Source organism: Bicyclus anynana, chromosome 19, assembly GCF_947172395.1.
Source record: "Bicyclus anynana chromosome 19, ilBicAnyn1.1, whole genome shotgun sequence".
In the NCBI taxonomy this organism is placed as follows: domain Eukaryota; kingdom Metazoa; phylum Arthropoda; class Insecta; order Lepidoptera; family Nymphalidae; genus Bicyclus; species Bicyclus anynana.
Window position 1 is genome coordinate 10,832,168 of NC_069101.1, and position 24,602 is coordinate 10,856,769.

The 24,602-nt window shown below is 35.0% G+C and overlaps 1 protein-coding gene across 6 annotated transcripts in view; it reads left to right on the forward strand.

The window, feature by feature from the left end:
* The window catches only part of LOC112045107 (rap1 GTPase-activating protein 1), a 391,775-nt gene that overhangs the window by 158,855 nt on the left and 208,318 nt on the right, over nucleotides 1-24,602 (forward strand). For 2 of the 6 annotated variants that reach the window (XM_052887387.1, XM_052887393.1), the window contains exon 1: nucleotides 747-971. The exons of 3 other annotated variants lie outside the window; for them this stretch is intronic. Coding sequence is in view for 1 of the 3 variants with exons in the window: in XM_052887393.1 (XP_052743353.1) it covers nucleotides 946-971 (26 nt within the window). In the remaining 2 variants the exon portion in view is untranslated. Of the gene's footprint in view, nucleotides 1-745; nucleotides 972-24,602 lie in introns of those variants that run through there. One more of the 6 variants, XM_052887394.1, reaches the window with a different exon arrangement.

Sequence of the window (24,602 nt, forward strand, 5' to 3'; positions counted from 1 at the left end):
CAAGGACAGGTTGAAAAAATCTTTGCCATCAGTTATCTACTAGAATCATGAAACAAATCAAACTTGTAGAACTTGTCAGAAATAAAACTTAGAGACCAAACAAAGTACATTTTATTGTGGTTCAAGATAACTAAAGCCAATAAATAAAGTCTATATTGTAAGTTTTAAAGATGTGTCAAGTTTCCCAGTCTGCCAAAACTTCTGGAACAATTACCTAATAAATTAAATTAGTGATCAAATAGTGGTAAGTAGTTTAGTTGAACTTAATGGCTGATTATTAAAGCTATTCTAAGAAGATTAGAAACTAAGAGAATTTTTGTGTTTAAGTAGGATATACTTAATACAAAAATAAAAGACGACATATTAGGTAAATCAACATTAGGTATAATATGTAGGTACTTATCTAGGTAATTAGTTACCTAAGTGTTTAGCTTTTGTAATTCTTTATTATTTTAAGCAATGACATTTTATAACCATACGAAATATATTTTTTTACACTAACAGTTCAAAAAACTCTATACAATTTTTATCTATTCATCATGAACACTTCATGCCTACTCATCTTGTTAATTTTGACACCGCCATATTTGAATAAGAATATATTGAACCCTCTAACCCTATTTGTTAATTTTATATGATGGATACGTACCGCTGATCGGTAGCCCGCTGCATCTTCGCCGCAAGCGCATCGAACAACCGCCGAGTTTACGAACGTCAACCAATCAGAACCATAGAAGCGTCACTCAAAAATTCAGTTGATGCCCGATCGCTGTAAGGTGAGGTTGCGTCGCTCGTCCGATCGATGCAGTCACGAGTGTCGGACTTTGAATTTCGAATTTGATAAAATGGACCACTCAGTGATAATGTGCGTGTTCAAGATTTAAAAAATTTGATGGATTGCTCATAATAATAACTCATTAGTTTTTGTGGCTGGATTGTTTTAGTATGGTGATCGTCAGTGTTTTTAACAGGTTAGTGACTATTTTGGTTAACAAATGCATTTGCAATTTAGGTACTTACTTATTTTTTCGTTAAAAATTGCATGGTTTTTTGAGTGCTTTTTAATATATTTAAACACAATCATGAAAAAATCTATAATAAAGCATTGCGATGTGTGTACAACTTTCTCTCCAATCTCATAAAAAATCACTATTGTCAATTTTAGATAGGGTTAATTATTTATCTACCTACTTTAAATGTATATGATACAATTCCTTCTGTTCCGGTCGATTTCCTCTGTTATATCAATGTTATGTATAGCCCACATAACTGATAGGAACAACGTTTACATATTTAAATATCATCGCCTAATTTGTAATTCATTTGTTTAGTACCAACATCGTTACGATAAATTCATTACTATTCAAATATAACCGTACGCATGGGTGATTGTACCTAATACTTATGTCTATAAGAAACTTATATGGGTTTACGTATTCCTGAACTAACTGCGCATGATTCAGTGGTGAGTCCGTATGCCTTCGTATCATGAGGTCCTTAGTTCGAATCGTGAATTTCTAAAATTAAGAGCCTTTCTTTTACTTGTACAAAGTGGCAAGCCCGGAGTTGAGATGTTGGTAGCGGTACACTCCGGTAAGATGCTGTTATCATTAATATCTGATAGTGATCGTAACAGAGTGCAACATTGTCACCTTAAGCCCGCCTCCCGCATATGTGCAGGGTGACGGGTTCTAGGCTATATTCCTCTCTTCTATAAGGCCTAGTCCTTAGGTCCTAATGGGCCTTGCAATTAGACTGATAATTATCATGATAGTATAATAGAGTGACCTATCGAATAATATTGACGGATTTGTATGTAGGTGTTACTTATGTAGAATTGTCATTTTCTCAGATAGCTACCTAATATAGAGGTATATGGCAAGAAAAACAGGCGTTGAAAGTACGGTCCAAACCTTTTTGTTTCAGTACAGAAATACGGTTAAAAACTCTATTTAATAATAATTAATTTTTGGGGGGTAGGTAGGCATTTATATTTTTAATTACTCTTGCAATCATACCCGGTATTGAAACACTATATGTATTAAGTTATAATCTACTTAAGTACATAATTATGGCATTCTTGTAGAGTTCAAATAGGCACAATAAAAATGTACAATAACGCTCCCCACACAGTCCCGACGAGAATAAAATAAACAAATAATGTGTCAAGCCGAGCTTCTAATGACATCTACCACATGTCATCGATTCTCCGTAATGCCCCCCACGGATGACAGTTCATTGACAGATCTCATTATCAGAATATGAAAAAGATACACGATCGATTGATGTAGGTACGTAGGTAAGTATCTAGTTTCTAGTTCGTTGGTAGTCTCTAAATACTTTGACTATATTAGTTCTGCTGACTGGTATTATATTGTGGCTTTGTATAAATTGACTACTGTTCAACGTTCATGAAATCCCGGGTTCGAGTCCAAGAATACGGACACAAAATAAAATATTTTTGTTTCAGTTTTTCTTAGTCGTGGAATCTGAGTATTTGGAATGAGTACCCAAGTCCGGGCTGTAGAACAACAATTTCCGTAATACCTACTAATATTTTAAAGTAAGTAAAGAAAGTAAGTTTGTCTGTCTCTCTGTCACCTTTCACGGCGCCGACAGAAGCCGCTGAACCGTTTTAGATTTGGTACTGAGATAAATAGGAAATTAATAAATAGAATTTGGAGCAGACCATAGGCTACTTTATATCCAGGAACAATGCAAGGTTCTTACGGGACTTGTTATGAAATCGCGGGCATTCGCTAGCCGTCTACTAATATGTGACATCGTAGTCGAGTCTTAATTAAAAGCAAGAACAATCATAGCAGATTATTAAAACACTACAATATCAAATTTATTATCCGACAGTTCAGAAGACACGCCTGTCAATACTTACCGCAATACACATCCGTCAATTTCCGCAACATGTCCGCTACATTCGTATTTTACCGTCACACTCTGACGCGTATTTATATTTGCCTTTTTTTTCTCCCTTTTTTGCTACCTCTTCCTCTTTGATAAGTAATTTATAAATGAATAAATCATCGTCAAAGTCAATTCGTACGACTTCCAGCTTTATTACTTAATGCACAAAGTGGTTATTGACTTTGAACGTTTTGGCGCGTTTCCGATTACGCACGCGAAATGGAAACTGATCTTTGAATATGCATGTGCACGCATGGCGTCGCCCAGCTGCACACTTCCATGCAAAAAGCTGTTTCCTCTCAGAAGTGAAGTTGTAAAAACAAACGTATTAGCCGCATGGCCATAACTAGATAAACACAAGCGGCGGCTTTTCGAGTTCGATGATTGATTGGGCGTCTGGCATATCCGATTAATTACTACGTCCCGTTGGCGTAGAATTTCATTTGTATATGATTCATCTCATTACTTGGATACTGTTTTTTGCGTTCCGGTCATTGGATTATTTAAATTGATCCCAATTAATGATCAATAACTTCATGTATCCACAATTGGTTGAATCAGGTTAGAAATTTATGACGACAACAAACATTTAACTAAATAAAGACACAAACACAGAGTTTTATATTTTTGTCTCACACCAAATTTACGTTGGAACATTAACAGTCTGATTAAGCAATTAACCTGAAAAAGAAATAAAAAGTTATACATTCCCATAAAACTTTATATTTCCAGCACCATGTTATAATAATAATTAGAAAAGTATGAGACTTCTGAGAAAAATAACTTAAGAATGAATCAGATAAGAAGCTTGGTAGTAAAACGGATAATATTTATGGCAATTAACAACGACTTCATTATGTGCGCAGCATTTTTAGCTAATGAATTTATCAAGCACAAGTGGTCGATTATATTATAAGAATTCATAAAAGATAACCAACGATTACAAAAATCCATACATGTACAAGTATGTTACATGAAGATTCGAGATAAATGTTGTCTTAGCATATTTAACGAAAATCATACAAGCATATTCCTTAACCTCACGAATGCTGCAATAAATTTCCTTATCTCCACACAATAGAAACATCAAGGGACACTGAGTATTGACGGGAAATATTGTCCTTTAAATCTTTGTCTTCTGTCCATTCTCGTGTAGTCAAGTGGGACGTCTGTCCGCCATGAATCACTGGGCTTCGCCCACGAACACATTTACCACTCTAAGTACTTTAACTTCATTCTAATATAGCCAATTTATTGGAATATAACCTCTATTGTTATTAAAAATTTTATAGTACTCTGTGGTCAAAATAAGGTCAACTGTTACATCGATATGCAATCAATATGTTTTAATGTGTTTATAAAGTTCTGGTATCTTATTGTAAACATTCGTGTTACATCAATATATGAAATCCATATTTTTTATGTGTTTCTTTATAAAAGTTCTAGTATCTTATTATAAACATTCGGCAATTTGCAACAAGGAGTATTTCATCTCTAATTTTCAATTCATAAAATTTCTGATGGATATTTCATATGTTACTTTTTATTACATAGGCCTATTGCTGTATACGCCCCATTTGGCCACAAAAGGAAAGTCAATACGGCAAATTACCCGTGAATCATAGATACAGCTGTACCTAATTCACTTTCACTGCATTCGATAATGTAAACAATAATAGCATCACATTCTATGTCACGTAAAACACATTACAGTAACAATGTTTTACTTTTAAACAATAGTGGTCAAAGATCTTCTCGAAACATAACAGTTACTTGGGTTTTTCAACCAAATATTAGATGGGTCGTGATTGGTAAAACGTCTTGTCATATTTTGGTTCCAAATCACGAAACTGCATATATTTTTAATTTAGAATGAAAATATACAAAATTGGAAACAAATGCCATAATTTTATACCGACCTATGTTTTAGCTCAGCCATCAGGAACGTCCCGCGAGCATAAAAGTTACTGTGTCCTACATCAATTCAGAATCTAACTTTATTTGTAACTTGTTGGACCCTCCTCTACCGAGCTTTTCAAAACCGAATTTATGTCCAATGTTTAACAATATGTAATACCGTTATCATTTTCATTTATCAGTAAACATAATTAAAATTATTTCAAAGGCATTTACGAAGTTTCATTTAACGACATACTAGAATTTGATAGCATTGCTGAACACTGCGAAGTTCCGATAACTGAGTTCGATTGAGAGTCCTTGTAGGCTCTTGTATTATTCGCTATGAAGTAGGTCATATTTGCCTAACGAACAGTATTTCTGAAAATCGATATAATCTCAGGACTCTTGTGAATGATTTTACGTAGAAAAATCTGATATTCGTATATCCTTTCAACGAAATTGTTATACGCAGAAAATAAAATGTTTGTAGCAATCCAAGTAACGGTAAGGCATTTTGTTATATAAAGTACCATCAAATGATTATTAAATGTTTCCTAAATTAATTTGACATTTCCAGCGTTATTGCGGTTGCGAAACAGTTTACCGCAAGTGAAAATCTGACCACAAGAGAGCTAAATAATACATTTGTCTGTACACATTAACTGAGGTACTACTATCGTATTTTTGAATTTAAGTACTAGAAATATTGCGCAATTAAAAAAAATATACTAATTAAATTATACTACCGTATAATTTCATATTACGATCTAATGGTGACTAATCTTGAGTGGAACGCGTTAAGTTGGTAGGAGTATGACAGTTGTATAGACCCATACATCTAATTGGCTTCTACACTGCATTATACTGGAACACTAAATTGCATGGCAGCGAATTTGAACGAACGAGACAAGTAAATAAATATAGTACTAGAGTTTAAATTGACCGTTATACTAAAAAGAGAGACTAAATTAGCTATCAATCGATCAAATCGACTGGCAGATAAAAACATGCTAAAAAGCATGCAAAAATGTACCGGTCCACGAAGATTATTTTGAAAAATAAACTTCTAATATAACATTTAGATAACACGAAAGATGTATATGCTAACTAAGAAATGTATAAGATTAAGTCATAAATTGTAGTTAAGTAATGATACTATACAAATTGTTTGTAATAGAAAGTTGAATTCATCTCACGCTATCTGAAAGAAATTTGTTCTCTGTGATTAAGTCTCTGACTGAACAATAAATTAGGTACGAGCGTCGTGTTACTGATATTTATTGTTACGATGCAAAAGTGTCATTTATTAAATTTATAAGACAAAATAATTACACCCCCAAGTTTTATTAAAAAAATCTCTTTTATAAGCTCTAGGAATTTATTAGGCTGGTTTCATAACCATAATAATATATTGTCGAATAGCTTATTTACAAGTTTTTTCATTTGACAATCGACATAAAGTGACAAATCTTACGTTAAACTATCCGAGGATTAAAAATTTTATGAAACCTACCCTTATACCTAAAATTACAGGTCCAATATTTTCACCCGTATCTAAACATAATGTTTTATCTATTTTGATATTGTCCTTGACTAATTCTTTATATTATATTTAATCTCAATAAATAAATAAATGTCAAGTAATGACGATTTAGTAACAAAAGAAAGTTGTCTTAGAAACGAAATGCATTGTTTTGGTTTGAGAATTTTGCAATTATGTAAATCAGTCAGTTAGTTACATGGGATGGTAAACGTAAGCATTCTAATTCATTAAATTTATAAAAAAATTATATTATAAAGAGTTAAGATTAGATTTTTTGATTGTTTGTTTGTAACGAATAGGCAAAACTACTAGATCGATTTTAAAAATTCTTTCACCTATATATCCCCGTATTTCCTCGGGAATAAGAACCACACGGATAATACGCAGGGTGTCTGGTATATTATAGCTAGAAACAGTATTGCAAATTTCTCTCTGTACAGAAACTAATCTTTGTACAGTTTTCACTTTTACTTTTTCCATGTGATGGACCCGACTCTGAATCGTATTCACTCAGGCGTACGAAACATTTTCTATCTAATTAATTACACATTTCACACTCTTGGCTAAGATTGGTATCTCTTATTAATTGTTACGTCGCTCTTTTTATTCGTATACTGATATTTTAACTTTGATAAACAATAATATGTTTTGTTATAACATATAAAATTCTCCAACAAATCTTTGAAACATCAATTATTATTAAATATCTAAACAAAATTATTGTAACCTAGTGATGTATTAAAATATATGCATAGTTTTAATAAAAACCCAAAGTTTAATAAAAAATTAGAAAAAACAAATATCGTATTCGTAATAATAATTACATTTCAGTTTTTGTGGAAACTAATTAGGTAAAAGCAGTTAAATGCTTAAATAAAAGTAATAATAAAATAAAATTCAAGTACATTTCAGTGTATTCTTTATTTCATATTAGAATTTGTTTAATTTAATTAGTTTTATGAATCGTTCAACTAAATATAATTTTTAGGTATTATTTAATATTCAACTACACAATTAGCTGTTAAGCGCTTGTCTAATAATAATACTCAGTTGTCGTGTTAATATTATGAAATAATTAACCATGACTCCACAAAATATTCGACCAGTCCAATTATTCACGAGTGTCATAATCATAATCAATAATCGCTATTAATCCGACAGCTTGTATTGCGGAAATATAGAGAGGAATAGGATGAATACGCAAAAATGCCCCTAGAGCATTTCGATAGGAAATTGGTCTAACAATGGTGCGTTGTATACGCCTATTGTGTTTGCCATCTGTCATTGAGGGTTTCAATCACTGTGCCAAATAATTTTAGGTTACCTTCGTGGATGCTATTCGCTATTGCATCGTACGTTAGGGCTGCGGAGAATTGGAGACTTTTTATGACATGTACTATTTGCTTTATGGAATAATGACGGTTTGAAAAAGATTCAGAAGTTGACTATCAAAAAAATTTTATTTTGGCTTTTTTGTCATGTTAATCTCTTTTAGCTATTTTTGGTTGGATGAAGGATTTAAAATTGTAACAAATAATGACGTACTCGTAGGTATATAAATAAACTATAAAGCTTTAGGTTAATTAATAATTTTACGAGCGATTAATAGCTTGTGAAATCTTTAACAATTAACCAATTTGAATGTAACGTGTTATAAACACTCTTAGTAGTACTAAAGTATAAGTAAATAATTAAAAACTGCTTTTAAAACCTATTAGTAGAATTCCACAGTTATGGTACTGTAACAAACCACAACTGTTAAAAAGATTTATAATATTCCACTGCAATTTTTGTTAACCGTAAAATATTTTTTTTTTCTAAATTTAAACGTATATCACCGTGATTTAAATACGTGTATCTGCTGCCTATATGCTACAGCTAACAATACTCCCAGTCAAATTGACTAAGCCATGTCTTTGCCGTACGCGTGTGCTCGGCCTTATCTGAACGTACCAATAAACAGCTCTCTGAGCACGCGTTGCGTCTAAAGTAATATAGCTATTATTGAATCCTGCTGTTTCTACCGAGCTCCCCACAATCAGGCAAGTTTATTTATTGGTCCAGCAGTAAAATCGTTGTAAGGGGTACAATTTACGAGGTAGTTTTATTCCGTTGTAGGGATCTATGATGTCTGTCAATGTGCGCTTTGTTAGTCGCTCGTTAATCTTGGGGTTTATCGATCGATTTTAATTCTATAGTGATTTTTGTTTAATAAAAAAATTGTTCACTTGCTAACAATTCTCGAAAATAGAGCGTTGTTATGTTCCATTTATGATGAAACGGTAAAATTGTTTTTATGTAATTTTGTCGTTATGTTTATTGCGTGCTATACCTATTAAATGAAGAATAGAAGCTGGATAAAGTAACTGTTTTGACGGCCTCCTTGGCGCAGTGGTATGCGCAGTGGACTTACAAGACGGAGGTCCTGGGTTCGATCCCCGGCTGGGCTGATTGAGGTTTTCTTAATTTGTCCAGGTCTGGCTGGTGGGAGGCATCGGCCGTGGCTAGTTACCACCCTACCGACAAAGACGTACCGCCAAGCGATTTAGCGTTCCGGTACGATGTCGTGTAGAAACCGAAAGGAGCGTGGATTTTCATCCTCCTCCTAACAAGTTAGCTCGCTTCCATCTTAGACTGCATCATCACTTACCATCAGGTGAGATTGTAGTCAAGGGCTAACTTGTAAAGGATAAAAAAAAAAAACTACATTTAGTACTTACTATTTTAGTACCACAAATTTGATATAGGTACATTTAGGAAATATTCAAAATATTTATGAGCGGTACTGTCTGTCTTAAGGTTTAACAAGGCTAGAACTCAGAGCCGTAAAGCTAGTTTATAACAAAAAAATTGTCTCTCTTAGTCTAACTACAACCATAATGGCCTCATCAACTGCCTGTATTGGTCCACTGCTGGACATGGCCTTTCCGAGAGCGCGCCACCACACGATCCTCCGCCTTCTCATCTCATAATGGTCTATCTAGGCATAATATATACCTACCTACTTGTGAACACATAATTAACTTAGATTAAATAAATGCGATAGGTGGTAGAGGGACTTTGGCTCTCAGTTATCTGTAATCTACTACTTACTGCTTACTTTAATTGTTTTACTATTATCACCTTCAACTGTCAACTTCAAAGCTCTACGCCGAATCAATATGCAATTATCCCTTGTTCAGAATACAATAATTATACATTACCAATGTTGCTGACCTGTGTAATAACTGGCTTACGCAACACAACTTACACGTTATTCGATCAATAAACTATTCAACATATTTTATTAACGCTTTTTGTTTTCAATACAAAAAGCATCTGCGAGATTTATTACGAGATAATTTTTTTGTTGGTTGACTGGCATGAGATCAAATTAATAGCAATGAGATGACAGAAAAAAGTGCTCAACGCACATTTGAGCCACCCGCACGCATTGGACGCAAGTAATTTGCAAACTTTGCTTGCCCATTTTACACCGTAGAAACTCTGCTTGCCCATTTTACACCGTAGAAACTCTCCTTGCCCATTTTACACCGTAGCATAGACCATGCTAAAGCAATAAGTTATAATACTTATTCTTAGTTGCCTCTCCATTACTGAAGGTCGGCTTTCTTGTCCATGGCTAGGCGGAAAAGTTCTTCGGCTGTCTTTATGTTAGTCCACTCCCGTATGTTTCGTAGCCAGGACTTCTTTCTTCTTCCTCTTTTTCCTGCAATCTTGCCCATCATGATGGTTTGAAGCAAACGGTATCTATCGTGTCGCAAAATATGCTCTAGGTACGATATCTTTTGCTGCTTGATGGTTTTAACAAGCTCAGTCTTCTTCTGAATTCTGGCAAGAATCTCGATGTTAGACACTTTCGCCGTCCAGCTTATGCGAAGCATTCTGCGTTATGTCCTTATCCAGCTTCCAGCTTTTTACGTAGGTCTTCCACTGGTTATAATACAGAAATAATCAAATTCAAATAATTTGTTTGTCGAATAGTGCCAGTACGTTCTGTGTTTGGAAATCCCTACAACAAGTTATCTAATAGTTGATATCCATTTACTGATGTGATGATAATGCTGATTGTGTTATGTAGATGTGACAAGTTCTGGCACAAGTTCTTTATGACAAGACACAGAGTACAGACACACACAGAGTAGGTAGTAGAACAGTGCTTAGTTCTCACTGTTTTCCGGTGTCATAGTGCCAGTAAAATACAAGAACATGGCGTGCTTTGCGAGGTGTCACTCTATTTAGAGAATTATCGCTCTGAAAGTAATTCAATTATTTAAAGACTTCAAAATCGAACATACATATTCGGTAATTACAATAAATATCTATATCAAAAATTTCGACTCGAAAGACGCTAATAAAGTGAATTGCGGACATTACTATAGTACATAGATTTTATAACACGAAACAGCATCGGCAAATCTCTCTAACATAAACGTAATTGATCTGTAATGTAATGTAAATGTATTTTTTCACTTTAAAGTGAATCTAGTACTTTATTACTTAGAAAGTTTTAAGAACAAGCAAGAATGCATTAAATCTTTGTGACACGACAAAAATTGCGTGCGAAGCGGACTAATAGGCGATAAGCTTAATATTTTATAACATGTGCAACAATTACATGAATCATCGTTATAATTTTATATGTGTATTTTAATCTGGCAGACGGTGGAACTGGTTTTTGATATTGTTATAACGAGCTTATGGAGTCTATCAGTGCAATTGATTGACGTTGTAGGGGCACCCCCAGGGGATCGTTCAGCCGCTCAGTGTCGAATTTAACCTATATTTGTTTGAGTAGGGGTGCCCCTACAACGTCAATCATTGCACTGTATTACTTTACGAGTAAGTAGTGAAGTTATAATTTTATATTATTTAGAAGCGTACTAATGCGAAGTCCTACTAATATTACAAACGCGAAAGTTTGTATGGATGTTTGTTTTGTTACTCTTTGACGCTGCAACTACTAAACCGATTTGGCGGAAATTTAAAACAAAGATAAATAATACCCTGGATTAACACGTAGACTACTTTTATCCCGAAAATCTATGGTTTGTGCAAGATTTGAAAACTGAATTCCACGCAGACGAAGTCGCGGGCGTAATCTAGTATGTCATAATATGCAGTTTACAGTATTTTTATAGTAAGAACCATCGCAACATCTCTCAGGGCATCCTACTCCTAGAGACTAAAAATACTGTAAGTAATTTAAAAAATATATTAAAATTATTAATTACTAATAAGATAATAATTACACAGGCAACCTTAATTGTGTACGAATATTAAATGTAATTAAGATTATATTTTAACATATAGTGTACTTATTCCTTATTTATCCTATGAAAAAAAATCATACTATTATTTTGAAAAACGGAGTCTAGCTAAACATAAGTCCGCGATACATATTCCACAAATATAGTATGTACAAACAAAATACCATACAATTCATACACGAATGCGCACTGCACCATGTTTATTAGTATTTGGGTAGTATTTTTAGGCAGCGAGCATAATAACATGTTTATTACACATATTTATCGAGGGGTGCATTGATTCGGATGATTTCATTGTTGTGCGAATTATGAATATTTTATGGCTTATCCATTATAATGAATGCGGTCATTGTCGGCGTACGAACTGTTCCCCATTCCGGTCATTCCAGCTGAATGACCTAGTCACCTTCGTCTGTACAATGGGTGACTAGGACCAAATTGACCGTTACTAAACGTTGAGCGTAAATCCTATATTTCTGGGATCTTTACGATCAATACAAGTAGTTACATCTCTATTGTTGTGTTACGAGTATGTAGTATGATGGTTATTTATGTCTTTATTCTACGTTCGATCTCATATACTTTGTTGTATTTATTAAGATTTCACCTTTTTTTATTACACGCTTTATATTAGCTTCACTTGTAACTATGTATGTAAGAAAATCTTGGATTCTTAATTTGACCTACTTCCCGGTCTTCGATTAGGGTGAAATTTTGCACACGCTCTGAGCTCTGATGACAATACATGACTAGCTAAGAAACGGCATTACAAATACAATTTATCGGCCTGCCCAAGCTTGTAAATTATTTTGTAATTTTTATTTATTCATTAGGTAAGTAATGAAAATTGGTACACTAATTAATCGTCACAGACCTATTAAATGGATATCTTGGTACTCAGATATCCAATTAGTTACTTTTTGTAACTTTGGCTAGATTCAAAAACGCTGTGACTTCAGCTTAGTTACACAAAACTTTTGCAAGATACAAAAAACAAATACTTAACTAGATAAGTGTAAGTATTCTAGTCTATAATTAATTTTATTAATTTAAAGTATTTGTAGTTTTACGTTTAAGGTGCCTGGACTTTACACTGAGAGGTCATAGGTTCGATCCCCGCCCGGACTATTATCGTTCCCACTACCAATAATCTTTACTAGTAATTCAAAGAAATATTGGTTTACCTGTAATCTGAGCTAGATTATAATCTATCTCAGCAACATACTGCAAAAAAACCGGAACTTCAGTGGCAAGAGTGCACAATCTCGCGAGATAGATTATAATCTAACGGTATTTACAATTTTACGGTGTCATATATATTTTTTAATTTTCTATTTCTAGCGGTTGCGGTCTAATGGTTAATTAGGGGATGAAAATTCTCTTCTTTAATTTATTCATCGTCATTATCATTAACAGATTTACACTGATGTTATTAGCCATTTGGTCAGGACATTATCAACCCACTGCAAAAGGGAGCATTTTAGAGCTGTTTATCGGTTATTTTCCTTAAACCGATACCTTTAGCTAACGGTACGTAACGGTAACATAATCGGATTATCGTTATTCGATAAAAGATTTTGGTCACATTCGCTTCAAGTTGTTCGGAATAATCACATTAGGTTTGCGTGTAGGGACTGCGTTTGGTGATGTGCCGAGGGATTATATTCGTGTTTGCTAAATCGCTTTTGGTATATAAAAAATAGCTTAACAAACAAATATCGGCTATTTGTAGTGTTTTTATGTATTGTGTAAGTTTGTAGTTCTATAAATGGATTTTTAGAATCGGTTCAGTAATTCCAGAGGTTACCAATATTAGTATAGATTTAGACTATCGTCCGAAGAAGTTCTACTGTCCTAAAAACGAAATCTAGAATCAATTCTAGATTTCGTCGAGATACAGGTCTAGCTGGTGGGAGGCATCGGCCGGGCTAGTTACCATCGTACCGACAAAAAAACGTATCAACCGATTTAGCGTTCCGGTACGATGTCGTGTAGAAACCGAAAGGAGTGTAGATTTTCATAGATTGCATCATCACTTACCATCATGTGAGATTGTAGAGAAAATCACATCTTTAGTTTCAAGGAACAAGGAAATAAAATGTCACAAATGTAATTTCTTCGTTTCTTGTGTACAGAAAAAAAAACTATTCTTATCATGATTTTTTGCCAATGGAAAATCAGAAGGGTCAATGGCAAGAATTAAAAGCATTCTATAAATAAATGTTAAAATGTACCTATATGGGTACACTTATTCCGTTAACAATGTGATACAGTAATTAAATTGGGCGTTAATTGTGTAATGTTAGTATCTTATCGAAACGGAAAGGTCAGAGCCAGTATGTGTTTAGGTACGCTTCTGTACAATTAAAACTTACCAACATAATGTTTCCTATTAATGGAGTAAGGGACTGTGTTAGCCAGACATACCACATTTTGTGATGGTTGTAAGTTTATCAGACTACGCTCCTAACCTATCATAAGTAAGTAAGTAGCCAATAGGCTAGTTGACTTTTTTAAATGGTCTTAAATAGTTTATTATCGTTCTACTAGATTGATTTTTTTAAATATTTTTTTGAAATGCAAAATCGCTGTATATCTGGCTATCGTAGGCTCTCTTTCTATAATGGGGATGATGACTAGGTTTGAATATATTGATTTTTATGATACATTCGGCTAAATAGGGTCAATTTTAACTAATTTATACATAAAAAGCGAAGATTGTCTGGATATTTCCAAAATAAATGAGATTATAAAATTTCAAAATGTATTAAAAATCTTTTATCGTAATTAGATGAAAATTCATACAGTTTTAGCTTCCATAAATTAAATGTGACATTTTTTAATATGTGAACTATAAACATAAACGCACAAATAACAAAGATATTAGTAATTTTGCTTTAACGCACATACAAATCTAACGATCATTACATTACCTACGACGTCATTAGTTCGTGCAATTTTGTATGGGGCGTTTTTCAGGGATCCGCGGCAGCAACGCAAATCTGACTTTTTAAATCCCTGTAGCTCCGAAAGTAATGATCGCAGATACCCTGTTCCTTTTGCAAAATTGCTTTACTATTAGCATACTCTTAAATACAATTAAAAAAACCGTCATCATCCCTATTTACTAATGTTTAACGCCCCCTTTTTAAGACAGAAACGTATGTCTCAATTCTTTTTGTTAGGTGAGTCGGCACCCAATTAAGTTTGGGAAACACTTGATTTAAGCCATTTGATAGTTTATTTATAGACCAACACATACTAACAGGGCAAGTTATATAAAATCTTGTAGGTAATAAAATAAATGTAACTATTTTAGCCACTCCTGCTTACAAGTGTCTGCAAGTATCTTATAAACGCAACAATGCTATTGCCGCCCACAATTTAGTTGCAGTAAACTTCTAAAGCAAAGAGAATTGCAATAACCGCACGGCAATGGTGGAACCCGTTAGGTTATTATGTTGCTAGCGATGACAATAAAGAACATTTTATTTATTGCGCTCGCCCGTTGTCTGGTGAATTTGCTGTAAGGCACCTAACACACTTACCGGCCACGACCACGACTATTCGTTGGTCGTGGTCGCAAAAACAACGGTTGGGCTGCGGCTAGACTTGCGGTTACGACCACGACCTAGTGAAATGGGCAATTGTCGGGCTGCTTCATTATTTTTTTATTCATTGATAAATGAAGCCCTTAACTGCTATCTCACCTAATGTTAAGTGACGCTAAGATAGTAGCGGGCTTACTTGGAAGAGGTACCTACCTTCTTATTCCATACATACCTTAGACGATCCTACGCGGCATCATTTACACTAAATCGTTGGGCTAAATCTTTTCCAGTAGGAAAGCTATTATCCTACGGCCGATGCCAACCACCAATTTTAACAATTTCAAAATTATAAAATCCTGTTAGGAACCACAGCACTACCAAATGCGCCAGAGATGTCTGCAAGTAAGTGTTGTTACAACACAACACTAGTTGCTGCTTGATCGCTCATATCAAACCATATATGGTCGCAACAACCAGTCATGCCGGCTCGGTCTGCGACTAAGTGCAATGTTGATGTTAGGATTTCTTCAGATAACCTAATTGCGACTAGTGGTCGTGGTCGTGCCGGAACACCGGCTAGTGTGCGAGGTGCTTTACTACGTTTACGTTAGCAGCAATAAATGTTATTAATCAGGGGCGTGCTTTTCACGTAATAATCATTAAAGTACTTGTATTTGCTAACGTAAAGATTTATTTATTTTATCTTCTTCCTAGATTTCCTTGCGTGATTGTCGCCTGTTTCTTTAATTTATGTTAGCAGAAGCCCTGGGGTTTAACCCGTTTAGTTTCAGTTCCTGTGTAAATTGCAAGATAAAATGTTGCAATGTTGCTCGCTAGTGATGTAGCTTTCCATTGGTATAATTTTTTTTTTATCGGTTTATTGGTTAAGACGTACCTAATAAACAAACAAACAAACTCAATTTCGCATTTATGATATTGACTAGGATTTAATTACTATTGGAAGTGAGGATTTAGTTAGGTCGTGAAGTATTTTTTAACGCTTAATTTAGAAATTGGCGATTTTGGAGATGATCGCTAAAGTCTGATAATGATAGTTATAGAATCATTTATACGCCCATCAATCCATTAAGAAGAAATGTGGTGGGTCTTAGTTGTAAATGATATTTGTATAAGAATGAAAACATGCAATAATTTTATTAACCAGACAATAATTTTACCCGCAGACGTATGCAAACGATTTTATATAAATAAATAAATTAAGTAATATAATTTTAATTGCTTCTATATTCGAGTCGTGTTTTAACGACGGTAATGAATGTCACTTTAATAAATTAACTAAATACAGAATTTTATTATAGTCTAGACAGAATATATTGTCCACCAAAGAAACGTGACTATTTTTAATGGAAAGTATAGCGATAGCATGCCTCGTTGGTATAGAGGTGAGCTTGTGTAGCTTCGGAGGATTTAAGTCTTGGGTTGGACTCCTGTGACGCTAACATTGACGGCCTCTGTGGCGCAGTGGTATGCGCGGTGGATTTACTAGACAGAGGTCTTGGGTTCCATCCCCGGCTGGGCCGATTGAGGTTTTTTAATTGGTCTAGGTCTGGCTAATGGGAGGCTTCGGCCGTGGCTAGTTACCCTACCGGCAAAGACGTACCGCCAAGCTATTAAGCGTTCCGTTACGACGTCGTGTAGAAACCGAAAGGTGTGTGGATTTTCATCCCCCTAACAAGTTAGCTTGCTTCCATCTTAGATTGCATCATCATTTACCATAAAGTAAGATTGTAGTCAAGGGCTAACTTGTAAAAAATAAAAATATATATTGATATTTAGAACGTAGTTAGCAAACTTGGCCTTCGTTTCGTTATCTTCTACTATATAAAAATAAGTCGTGTTTTCCTTCCTGTCGCTGTAACTCCAGAACGCACGAACCGATTTCCACGGTTTTGCATTCGTTGTAAAGGTCTCGGGCTCCGTGAGGTTTATAGCAAAGATAATAAAGGTAGGGTAGGGTAGGGGGTAGGGTAGAGGTAGAGTTAGGTAGGGGTAGTTGAAAGAAAAGTATACATCGAGTTTCACGCGGACGAAGTCGCGGGCGTCCGCTACTAAATTCATAAATGTGCTCACCCAAAAAAGTGTACGTACTCGTATTGATAAGAATCACTATTCATTTGTACCACAAATAGGTCAGTGCATCAGAATAGGAAGTCTGACGTAATGTCATTATATAAGCCTATCTTATCTGAAACTGGCTGTATATTGGCTCGTGAGGCATTCCTGTCGACATCTTTAAGGACTAGATGTAGAATGAAACAAAATCGCATTGACACAAAGTAAGATAACTTTAAAACGACGCGAATTTTATACAGTTTTTATTCCCTCATTTATTTACAAACATACACACAAATATACATACAAAAGTTCCCAAGCAACCGGTGGTCAGGGCTCCAGAGTGAGGAACCTCATCACAATACGCGCCGTCTCAAAAATAAATTTCAGTACCCGACTCTTGATCCAGCAGTTAAGCGAACGCTTTTTAAAGTGTTGGTCGAAGCTTTCCGCTATAAGACCATTGACTGAAACGACTATCGGAACAATAATAGTTGACTCAACATTCCACGTAGGTGGATTCTCGTGAGTAAGATCCAAGTATTTAACCACATTGTCGTCATGTGGAACAGTGATATCCACAATTATTGACTGCACTAGCACTATATCTGGTCTATTTGGCAACTATACCTAACTGTCAGTGATAATCGTCCAGTCTCAGTAGAGCAATGCACTGCTATTTTCAAGAACGGACGCTGGGTTGTACCTTTCGTAAGGCATCTCAGAAACGATAAGGCCATACTGAAAAGCAATAAGGTACCTACATATAATATTCTTGTTATCAGATAGAGTGATTTAAGATGAAGATTTAATGCATGGTTAAACATTGTTTTCCAGACGGACAAATTCGCGGGCATCCGCTATTACGTAAGCCTATCTATAACCTTAACTGGCTTTCTGCTAGCACGTGAGGCATTCTCCTACCCACATCTTTTACGGACAATGTCGTTGCTTTGTTTGAACGTGAACATGGACCTCCAATATGCAAACCTGATACAATCTTCGTGGGTGACAATAAGCCCCATTGGTGCGATTTATTGTTTACGATAAAGTTAATAAGGTAAATACTAGTCGACAAATACAGTATTTGTACATGTTATTCCAATGTGATTATTATTCTAATAGATTTCGGTATTGTGCGCAAAAGAACATACTATTGTATCTATACTAATATTATAAAGCTGAAGAGTATTTGTTTACTTGAACGCGTTAATCTCAGGAACTACTGGTCCGATTTGAAAAATTCTTTCGGTATTAGATAGCCCATTTATCGAGGAAGGCTATATATACATATATTATCCCGTATCCCTACGGGAACGGGAACCATGCGGGTGAAACTGCGCGGCGTCAGCTAGTTGTTTATAATAATTATTGTTGTAGTATAACTGGGTGACCCAATAGCCGTCTGGCTCGTAAGGGCCTTTGTTTTAGGTCCTAGATCGGGTTGTGGAATGTGAATGATTTTTTTATAGTTATTTTTAATGGCATCCTGGTAGTCTAGTTGGGTGGGTAATTCCACCCTTCTGTCTTGGAGAGCACATTTAGCCGTCTCTCCGTTATCGTACACATCTAACGCCCGCTCTTCACCTTGGCCAGTGTGTTGGCCAATATGATGGCCAGTGCGTTGACCAATATATTGGCTATCACCTAGTGCGGGTGTTTCGGAACGTAAAGCGCGCAATTGGCAAGTATTGGCGCGTAATGTACTTACACGTAACATTGGTCAATGTGATGCCGGGGCGTAATAGTGGATGCCAAATTCAAACATTATTCCCTTCAAGCTAAGCGAACCAACCAACAAGATTAACTTTTTTTTTAATGCTATAAAAAATATTGTACGAGATTTAATCGGATTAAAAACAGAACACCATGAAGTCTGATCCAGTTCAAAAAGTTCCACTAAAAATATGAGTTATTTGTCTTACATTACACGGTGCAGACCTGGTGGATTCCCAATAACTTCACGCTCCATAAAAGAGCGTACAAAGCACGCTATTTTAGACTGCGGAATAACTGAATTAGTTCCGGACTTTACTTAGGCCTACGAGTAAGTCAGCGATTTCACAGTTGCGTTTATTCTGCGATTGCCAGACCTACCTCATTGTATAAAAGCTGAAAGTATGTCAGTTGCTCCTGCTATAGGTAAGTATAAAAGATACTAGATTGTCAGCCCATGGCGCTCCTACATAGTTATGTACGGTAGAGAAATTATGGCGTTTAGACTGTGGTGGTTTTGGAAGGTAACATGTTTCAAGGGAAACTAAAAGACCCTCGACATTTACCTGGGCACTGTCGCCAGTCAAAAATACAAACAATTGATCAAATTTAAGGGTGTCTAGCGAAGATCTTAGCTGACATTTCAAGATCCATCATTAAAATAAAATATTACTCGTATTGGAGCACATTTCGCCAATACACCCTAATAATTAATGTTAAAAATGAACTTAAATTCTTAATGTTTAAATAAACGTTAATACTTAATGTTAAAATAAACGTAAATTCTAATAATTGTAAATGATTAGGTAATGGCTTTTGATTGTGCACATTTTGTGCATATTTCGCCCTTTTAAGTGCATATTTTCATGCATGTTTTGACACTTTGATAGTGCTTATAATCCGGTGCGTGAATGTTTCTGGTGATTCGTCTTTATCAACCCATATACGGCTCACTGCTGGGCTCGAGTCTCCTCTCAGACTGAGAGGGGTTAGGCCAATAGTCCACCACGCTGGCCCAATGCGGATTGGCAGACTTCACACACACAGAGAATTAAGAAATTTTCTGGTGTGCAGGTTTCCTCACGATGTTTTCCTTCACCGTTTGAGACCCGTGATATTTAATTTCTTAAAATGCACACAACTGAAAAGTTGGAGGTGTATGCCTCGGACCGGATTCGGACCCACACCCTCCGGGATCGGAGGCAGAGGTCATATCCACTGGGCTATCACGGCTCTCCAAAAGCTGCCAAGGTTTATATTCTATATTTGCCTATCGTACTTGCATACGGTATGAGCATAAGCTGACATTTCAACATTTGTATTATACAATTGTTTGCTTAGTTTCAAATAAGTTTTTTAAATGGTGGTAAACAAAAAATAGACTGAGTTTGTTGTGGGCTCTTCTCGGACCAAGGCGCGTTTGGAACCCTCGTAACTTTTATTTTAAGTCTTCGACTTATTATCACCATTATTAAGTTAAATTATGACATAAACCTGACCTTTCAAAACTGCTTGTAAACTAAGCCTAATAAAAATAAATGAATTTTGAATTTTATATAAAAGTAAGTCTGGCCATGGCAGGCTCTGAGTCCATTAGCCCCGACGAGTAGGTCCGCAATTTCACAGTTGCGTTTTAATCTATGTGATTTATCGATAATCCGTTGCCGGTTATCGATTCCTTATTTATTGTCTGTTCTTTGTTTTGAATATAGGCAAGGGAATGCCTGTATAGCCGGTAACCGTTTTATGGACACGAAAAGCAAATAAATCTTGGAAGCAAACAATACATCTTCAAACAATAAACGGACCAACCAATATTTGTGCTCGCAAAACGGTTAATGGTATACAAAAGTTATCTTTACCGCTCCATTTACTTTATTCAAAATAAACTAAGAGAATGTTATTCATAAATGTTTTTATTCAAGTAAGAAAGTGACAAATCGTTTAAATTTGCGCTAGGTTTGTGCTAGCTTTAGTTTAGTTTGTGCTAAAAATAAATATTTAGGTCCCACTAACGTGACGATGACGGCCTCCGTGGCGCAGTGGTATGCGCGGTTGATTTACAAAACGGAGATCCTGGGTTCGATTCCCGGCTGGGCAGGCTGAGATTTTCTTAATTTGTCAAGGTCTGGTTGGTGGGAGGCATCGGCCGTGGCTAGTTACCACCCTACCGGCAAAGTCGTACCGCCAAGCTATTTAGTGTTCCGGTAGGATGCCGTGTAGAAACCGAAAGGGGTATGGATTTTCATCCTCCTCCTAACAAGTTAGCCCGCTTCCATCTTAGATTGCATCATAACTTACCATCAGGTGAGATTGTAGTCAAGGGCTAACTTGTATAGAATAAAAAAAAAAAACGTAACTACGATTTCACTAACCGGCCCTAAATATTTTTTGTAATCCTGTATATTTAATACCCGACTGCGAGCAGAGTTATGTTTTCTGTTTTGTGGATATATATTTTTATGCATATTATTTAAATAAAAATAAGAAATGTTCATTTATTAACACAAAAATTGGATATGTGCTTTTTATTGTTTAATTGTGAGATTTAGCACATTTCATAAGCCTCAGTAGGAGTAATAGGTCTGAGTATTTGGAAAGTCCTAAGTGTTTTACTCATCTGACTACTATATGTTTACTTGAAAATAAAAAGATTAATTAAAGAAAATGGTTGTGTAATAGTTAATAAAAATAAGGTCCAATTATTTTTAACCGACTTCCAAAACGGAGGAGGTTCTACGTTCGGCTGTATTTATGTTTTTTTTTTTTTATTCTTAAAATATTTAAGTAGTAAAAAAAATATCTTTAATATAATTTTTACGACAACATTAATATCACAATTTATAATTCATTTCAATATATAATTTCTTATTTAGCTACAAAATATTAAGTAGCCTAATGAAAATACTTAGTATATACTTACAAAACCTAAAAAGCTTTAAATACCCAACTAACCACTCCGTATAAGGCGTCCAATTAAAAGGCTTCCAATAAGGAAGTGTTTCAAGCAATTACAAATCGTAAAACAATTATTATAATTCGATGTCCATATGAATGCAAATGTAACCTACATTCAGCGAACCGGTTCTGTTTGTGGCGCTCACTTCGGGAGATCTATTTGATGTTAATTTACATGCATGTTAATAAATTAACCTTCAATTTGATTACGGTTGTTATATTTGCAATCATCTTTAAGTGGATATTTTTTTTATTTAATCTAATATTTTAAAAAGGTATAGTTTTGTGGTTCTTCGTTTTGAAAATCGGCGGGAACCGATTTTCAAAAATTCTTTTATCACAAGAAAGCCACGTTATTTGTGAATGTCATAGGCTTATTTTATTCCCGAATTCCCCCGAGAACAGTAACTACGCGGGCAAAACCGTAGGGCGCCTGCTAGTAGTAAATAACTTAGCGTGTTCGATTGTCTAAAAAGGTGATTTCTTACTTTGTATATTAAACATCTCTTGCTCTCTGTTCGCTAGCGCGATGACTATATTATTATTGTCAGGTGAAATATCCAGTCATCGGCACGCTACTGACTCATAATTAATTAAAATCGATGTACTACTCAGTAGGGTGACGATGAGTTTGATGCTGTGCGGACCGATTTAACAATATCGGGATAAAAAACTCGTGCGGTTACAGAACGATTTCAACTTACTAACGTCTCGGAAGTTAGTTGCGGATAATCGCTACGCCCAGATGTTACTTATAATACAATAAAATAAAAACGCGTGAGGTGATTGCAGATGGGAGGAAGGCGCGTGCGGGTTGACGTCTGCCTAAACCTAAAATTTCAATGCAAAATTCAATTTTTTATTTTAGTTTTATAACGCACGATGTTCCGAAAAGTCGTAAAGTTTGAATCAAGCTGTATCAAATAAGTATATAAATATCATGATTTTGCCTATTAAACGATCTACAATACCTAATAAACTATTTGTTTATTAGGTATTGGTAGGACTATAAATATACTTTAAATATTTAATTATTTACGTTATTAAACTTGATAATGTGGTAAGTAGTGGTAGTTTGGGTAATAATGATTAGTGTAAAACAATTGTTTGAGGTTTTGTCCTGAATATCTTAGCACGGAATTGTCACCCTATCAAAGTATAAGCCTTGTACTTACTAAGGCATGTGACTAAATTATTACCCAGCCATCAAGTCGACAAAGCGTTGACATCGATTAATATTAGTTGGCTGTAAGTAATCTTCGAAAGCTTTAACGTATATTCTAATTGGCACGGTGCCAGTCAGACAATTATTCGCTAAAACCGGGTCCAGACGTGTGTAACGCGTAATGTAATCCACTGTGTAATGTAATGCGAATTATACGTGTGGACTGCACTACGAGCATGTAACACTCGCTCCGGCGCGCCGTTCGTGTTGGAGGGCTACTATCAATTTTAACCTAGCGATCCAAATCCGACGCTATTCAACTTCGGTGCCTATATTGAATCGCTTTTAATTCGTACCATGACATCTCCTAAACTGAATAGCATTTGAATCGTCTATTGTGTATGAATAATCGACATTTGTCTCTGATCTGCGGTTAGCAATATGTTTGAAAGAGACAACGTTAGAAAAAGTCAAGAGAAAAGCGCGAACTTTGAGTTTATTTTGTTTGGTTTTATTTTAAATTGTTAGTTTATCATAAGTATTAGTTTATCGCAGTGCTCGCAACCATTGGAAACTGCTCTTGAAATAGGTTCGCATAGACAATTCGTTTTGAGTTCGTGTGCCGTCCACACTGTTGACACTAATTTACACGTAATCTTACATTACGCGTTACACACGTCTGTACCCGGCTTAAGTCGGTATCTTTTAAAGGATGTTCCGCATTAAAGGACATGGTTGGATAAATACAGGCACATAAGGCTCAATACCTACTACTTGATGATGATGATTGATGATTGATGATTGATGATGAATGCAATCATTCAATCATCAAAACTTATCACTATATCGACATATAGGACGAGCTATTTGCATGATCTGCAAAGATTAGCTAGTTTTATAGGCGTTGGTTTACCTTTACCATCAACTGTGCTTGATTCACATATTATTACTAAATAAATAATCCATTTTAATTACTAAATAAATAATATTAATATTTTTTGTTTCAATAAAGATATTTAAATAAAATAAAATAAATAATCCATCCTTAAGTCGCGCTGTCGGGATAACTCCACTCCTAGCTCTTCTCTCAGTTGGAGGAAAAGTGGAATATTGATCCAGTTCTATAACCCAAATATAAATATAAATTATAAATATAAATTATTATTTCAAGAGACAAAGGGTCCGTTAAGGGTCAACAGTAGAACATTAATTAAGTACATTAATGATGATAAATCACAATATTTATTTTCTTTTATTACATCATTAATACAAAATACTATTAAACTTGCAATAAAGAAAACAACATTAAATTTATAACCCGATACAAAGCGCTGAATTTATTACATCAGCAATCATCTGCATAATGATATAAAGAAAAAAAAACAAAGCATGCGATTGAAATTGAATAAAACATCAATAATGTTGAATTACAGAGGCAATAAGTCGGTGGACTATTCAATAATCAATTAAGTTACAATCGGAGAAATAAAAAATGTCATTGTACT